General features: G+C 43.8%; 1 protein-coding gene across 1 annotated transcript in view; it reads right to left on the reverse strand.

Annotated features, from left to right (window-relative positions):
• Positions 1 to 1494: 1494 nt before the first annotated feature.
• Positions 1495 to 5492, reverse strand: part of LOC127750939 (uncharacterized) — an 11893-nt gene continuing 7895 nt past the window's right edge. The window contains exon 4 of the mRNA XM_052273675.1: positions 1495 to 1539. Within this exon, the coding sequence (XP_052129635.1) occupies positions 1495 to 1539 (45 nt within the window). The remainder of the gene's footprint in view (positions 1540 to 5492) is intronic.

Here is a 5492-nt window from a genome sequence, read left to right on the forward strand (position 1 = left end):
ATAGCAAGTATGACTCAAAGCTATTTAATTTCAACAACAAGTTATTTAAGCAATTTGTCAACAACAAATGCCACAAAACATTACGTCACATTTGGTAACATAATCCTGAGCTGGTTAGTAAAACTGTTCGAGGAAATCTTCAAAAAAAAATGTCAAAAAAAGAGGGGAATGATAAGCCGGTCAAGAAAGGCAAGCCCTCATCAATGAATAGATATAAAACCATCCCTTAAGGGAGAAGTTTTTCCGATAAACAGGTTGATGAAAGACATTACTCCCCTAGACATAGATAAAAGAAAAGAGGACGGCGTAACACCAGTGACATTGAATTGGAAAGCAAAATGGGCTGTTTCCCGAAATCACAAGAGCTTTTTCAACCCGTATTTTCTCATGCAAGGAGACGAGCTATCAACCTACATAAAGCGAGCCGATTTTCCGCCTGACTTTAAACTTTACATTCCTTTTTGCCGCACGTTGATACGACTTCTGGTTTTCGAGAACGAAGCTCATATCTACGCGCATGTCGGGCCGGGCCGCAGGGGCCGCGCGGCCGGCCCGACATGCGCGCAGATATGAGCTTCGTTCTCGAAAACCAGAAGTCGTATCAAAGTGCGTCAAAAAGGAATGTAAAGTTTAAAGTCAGGCGGAAAATCGGATAGCTTTATGTAGGTTGATAGCCCGTCTCCTTGCATGAGAAAATACGGGTTAAAAAAGCTCTTGTGATTTCGGAAAACAGACCATTTTGCCCAACGGCCCTGATCGAGTACAAGGCCTTCAATCACATAAGGAACTATACCGTTGTAATCCTCACACTTTCACCTTTATTTTGATGTAATGGTCGATGTACTTTGTTTGTGTTAAGTACCCAAGAATGCAATTTTAGTTTATGCTCACACACGCTCCGCCCGGCCGGCGGCGAGCTAGGGGACCATCACACTAAATGGAAAAGGACAATTTTGTATCTAGGAGAGATGCGTTCTTAAGCACATCTTTAGCGGATGCAAATTTGCACGTAAATTAGACACAAATAAAGTCATTTGTACCTAGTCTAGGTACAAGTTGTAACATTTTAGATACAAATTTGCATCCGCTAGAGATGTGCTTAAGAACGCATCTCTCCTCGATACAAAATTGTCATTTCAACATTTAGAGTGAGTGCCACTAGCGATCCTGGCGGCCGAAAGTTTCAGTCGCCATCCTCATAGCTTCAGTACAAATTTATTCATAGAGGCATCTTAATATTTTGTAATGGGTATGTTTTTTTGTCAGTTTGGCACTAAAAGTTTACCATGAAAATCCTGTTGCCACTAAAAGTAGATTTACAGCGGCTACACTTGCTTCTCTCCTTGATCTGCGCATAAATCAGATTTATTCCAGTTCACATTGTCTTGCACTTGCAGTTCCAATTAGTTTCCTTCAGTCTTCCTGGCATGCAGAGCACAGCTGAACTCAGTTTTGCATTGGCTGTGCATTTATCTACATTCAGCTGTATTTTGACTAAGTCAGTTCAATTTCAGTTCCAGTTAGTTTCCTTCTGTGTACCTGACATGCAAAAGACAATTAAACTCAGTTAAGCATTAGCTATGCATTACCTACGATGAGCTGCATGTTACTAAAATCAGTCAAAATCAGTTTCCTTCAGTATACCAGACACCGAGACATCTAAGCTCAGTCAAGCATTAGCTACCGCTCGTGTGACTTCAGTTAATGTCAGTCAACACTCAGCTGAACGGCAGCCAGTACATAGCTACCGGGCATACGCGGCAGCCCGATGGGTTGCCTACGCACTGGCGTGCAGGCGCGGAAGGCGAGGGGGGAGTGGAAGAGGTAGCGGGGGGCGGCCGGTTGCATGGCCCAGCTTAATTCAGTTCATAGTAAGGCGATACATTTGACGCCAAGTAATAGATAATTTCAGTTGGGGCATTCAGCTCTGATTAGTCGATCTCAGTTGCAATAGCCAACCGCTAGTCAATCCGCAGCCAAAACACAGCGGAATCGCTCAGCTCAAATCAGTTGACTACAGTTACAAACAAGGCCATCAGCACATTTGAGACCAAATGACAGCCAAACTCAGTCGGGGCATTCAGCTCCGATTAGTCAATCTCAGTTACATTAGTCAACCGCTAGTTGATCCGCAGCCAAAACACAGCGGAATCGTTCAGCTCAATATCAGTTCACCCTAGTAACCGGGAAAGCCTGTAGTAAAAGTCAAGGCAAAAGTCCGCAATTCTTAGTTAAAACGCCGGAATATGCGCCCAAACGCAGTCGATTTCAGTTAAAATCCACCAGATGCCATCTAATGTTTTGCTAAGTTTCAGTAAAACTTCAGCTAGTCCCAGTTGCATTTTTCCTCTAGGGAAGGGATTTATCAGGTTAATGAGTCTAACAGGTAACACTTTAACGTTGTGACAGTTCCATTTCGCATGATGAAAAATTGAACTATTTAACAGTTGCACTCCTTAACCTGATAAAGGCAAGATATGTAAAGGTGCTTTTCAAAAATAGTAAATGAATTACAAGTACATTTGTTTCGAACTTTTGTAGTATTTAACAATGATCGCAGAGAAATGAAATATGAGTAAGGGTACTGAAATCCACTTATTGTACGCGTCAATCTCCAGTCAAAACACTTCCTCAGGGAGATTCCATAACATCGTTCATTTTAGTCCTCTTTTTCGTACCAGTTTGAATGGAAGTAAATCCTAAACTTCAATCTCGTTATAACAACAAAACTTGTCAAAAATATTGCACTGATCCGTCACATCGATGAAAGAAAGAAATACTCTCGTTAACACGTACAGCCCGAGTTGATAATAAGCAAAATTGGCAAACAGAACATTAAAGGTGTCATGTCCTCCCGAACGGCCAAATAGAGGGCGCTGTGTGGCACGGCACCGTTGAATGGCCCTGCCTCCGAGCAGCTCCTTTTGTTGTTATGCATAAGTTGTTGAAAAAAACCTCATTCACGTCAGGAGCAATCTTTATTCTTTTGTTATACCCTAAGTTCATCTTAAACCAGGGAAACAATAAAAAACGTTAACACTCCGTTTTAACAAATAGACGATCCGAATAAAAGAAAATTTAATACAAAATTATTGCTACTAATTAAATACGTTATTGCTTGCTAGAACTAGAGTAGTTACGACTCTTTGTTCTGAGATTCACGGAACAAAATCGGGGACAAACACTGCTTATGAGTTCCCTTGCGAGACCAGGCAGTTGTTGGACGATTGATCGGCGACGTGGTGATCGCCCTCGCTTTGGACGAGCGCTAGACCGAGCAACCAGAGGTGCTCGTCGTTGGAGTCGAGGACTCGGCGGCCCTGCGCCCTGGCCTGGGCCACCTTCAGGCAGGCCAGGCTTGGAAGTGTGTTGTGTTTATATTGTTTGTGGGGCTGGGAGCGCCTGGATGGGGCGTGGCCTAGCGCACAGTAGTGATTGTTGGCGGGCGGGGGGAAGTTGGGACGAAGCATAACGCACCGCTCCCCCGCGCGCCAAACCTGCTGGTATAGACTGGATCGTCTAAAAAGGATCGGTTTTTGAAGACGTCATTTTGGCTTCTGCATCCGAGAGCTCGCCGGCCAAGGTTCAGTGCCAACCTCACCATACTAATTTTGGCATTCCCTGTGCCTATCTTCTTTTTCCTACACATGTGTTTTTTTACACAATTGTAGCATTAGGGTGGTCGTGGTGAATATAATCATCAGCCTTTCGCCTCCTCCATGTAGGCCACCATTTTCCTCAGATTGTGATTTCATTTTTCTTGAAAACTGTGGCATCCTGTTATCGCGTTGGCTGCACTACTGAATCGTACCACTAAACTCAGTGGATGTTATTGCTCGGCGAAAGTACTCGGCAACTTTGTTTTTTAACGTTGAGACCAGGTAATCTCATCGAATCCTTAATATCCTGAATCCGTTAGCCTGCATTATATCCTGAATCAATAGTGACATCTGTAACCTCTCCCACTCGTTTTACGGAAGTGCCAAATAACTCCTGTGCAGATTGCCATTCTATGTAAAATGTTAATTTAGGTTCGAAACGCTCAGAGCGTCGTTTTCCTGTATTGCACGGTCCATCGCGTTAAAAGCGTGCCGAAGAAATTGCATTGACGCAGGCGACTTTGTGGATAGCAGCTAGGTTGCGTCAATGGTTGGTTATGAGTACCTTTCCCTCCTAACTTCTATTCACGAAGTCGCCAGCGCCTCAGCACGCTTTTAACGCGATGTACCGTGAAATACAGTCAAACGACGCTTAATCGTTTCGATCATCTTGTCATCTTCTTTGTGTTCCTCGAGTCCAAGAAACCATCGCCATGGATAACGAAGACTCTTCGTCCGGAGAAGATGTCCAACCACGTACTCCTGGCCACCCCCCGACAAACATTCAGCTACGGACTCCGTATTCTTTACATGAATACAGGCGGGTACTCGACCTGCTTCTGAAGCACCAGCTCCTGAATTTTTCTGGAAAGCTTTTCGCCAAAGTTTTGATAGAGGTGAACTCGCGTGGATATACTGATCACTCCTCTCTTCACCTCTGTCGCATATCCTCCTAGCAGTTTTGTAACAATTTTGTCTTGTTTGCATAGGCGTTCATTAGTACTAAGCTCAGAAAGGAGTTGCAAGCCGGGCCTTTGTATGACTCGCTTCAGTACAAAAGCCCTGGTGACAGATTATTTATCAGGTATGGCATACTAATTTTTTGTAGTTGAAGGTCTTGTTTGCCAGCCAAATTCTTACTTAATCTTTAATGAAAACAGACCATTCCACCAAATGTGTGGTTTTACTTCTCCAGAGACGATGAATAGCAAATCAAGGGTCAGGGCAATCCGCAAGGTCAGTTCCATAACCAGTTGTTATAAAGCCAGTCACATAAACGGTTTTCCCAAATTTTTCACAGTTATTCTTTTCCTCCTTAAACAGCTGGTGAGGTTAGGGTGAGGTGAGGGTAAGGTGAGATCATGAAATAAGCCCCCTCTTCTGCTTAGAAGAAAATTTCGAACTGACGGCATACTTCTCAGACAAAAGTGTACTCCTGAAAAAAATGAAAAAGGTTCTGTTTAGACCATTTTGGTAATAAAAAACAGTGAAAGCCAAACGGACGCTGTTCTAGCCCAGAGGGTTCTTCCTTCACGATTAACCCCTTAGGAAACCATCAAATATTTTCTAAAATAAATATACTTATTTTCGGACCACTTTTGTGAGAGAAACTCATTCAAGCGCCTAAACGGTGAGAGGTAGAGCCAAACGGACGAAATTTTCTCCCAGAGAATTCTACTTTCGCAAGTTACCCCTTCGAAAAACACACACAAAAAATAAAAAACACCTCTTGGACCAACCTCTATTTCTTTGAACCCCCTCAGACCAGAGTTCTGCGATGGGCGGGCGGCCTCCGCCCGGCAGCACCGAGCGCTCGTCGCCAGAGCGCCCGGCCCGGCCCGTCTCTTCGTCGATAGGCCGTGTTATATTCAGTTAAGAAAAGGCCGACTGGGG

This window comes from Frankliniella occidentalis, unplaced genomic scaffold, assembly GCF_000697945.3.
Source record: "Frankliniella occidentalis isolate FOCC.00 unplaced genomic scaffold, Focc_3.1 Scaffold292, whole genome shotgun sequence".
NCBI lineage: Eukaryota > Metazoa > Arthropoda > Insecta > Thysanoptera > Thripidae > Frankliniella > Frankliniella occidentalis.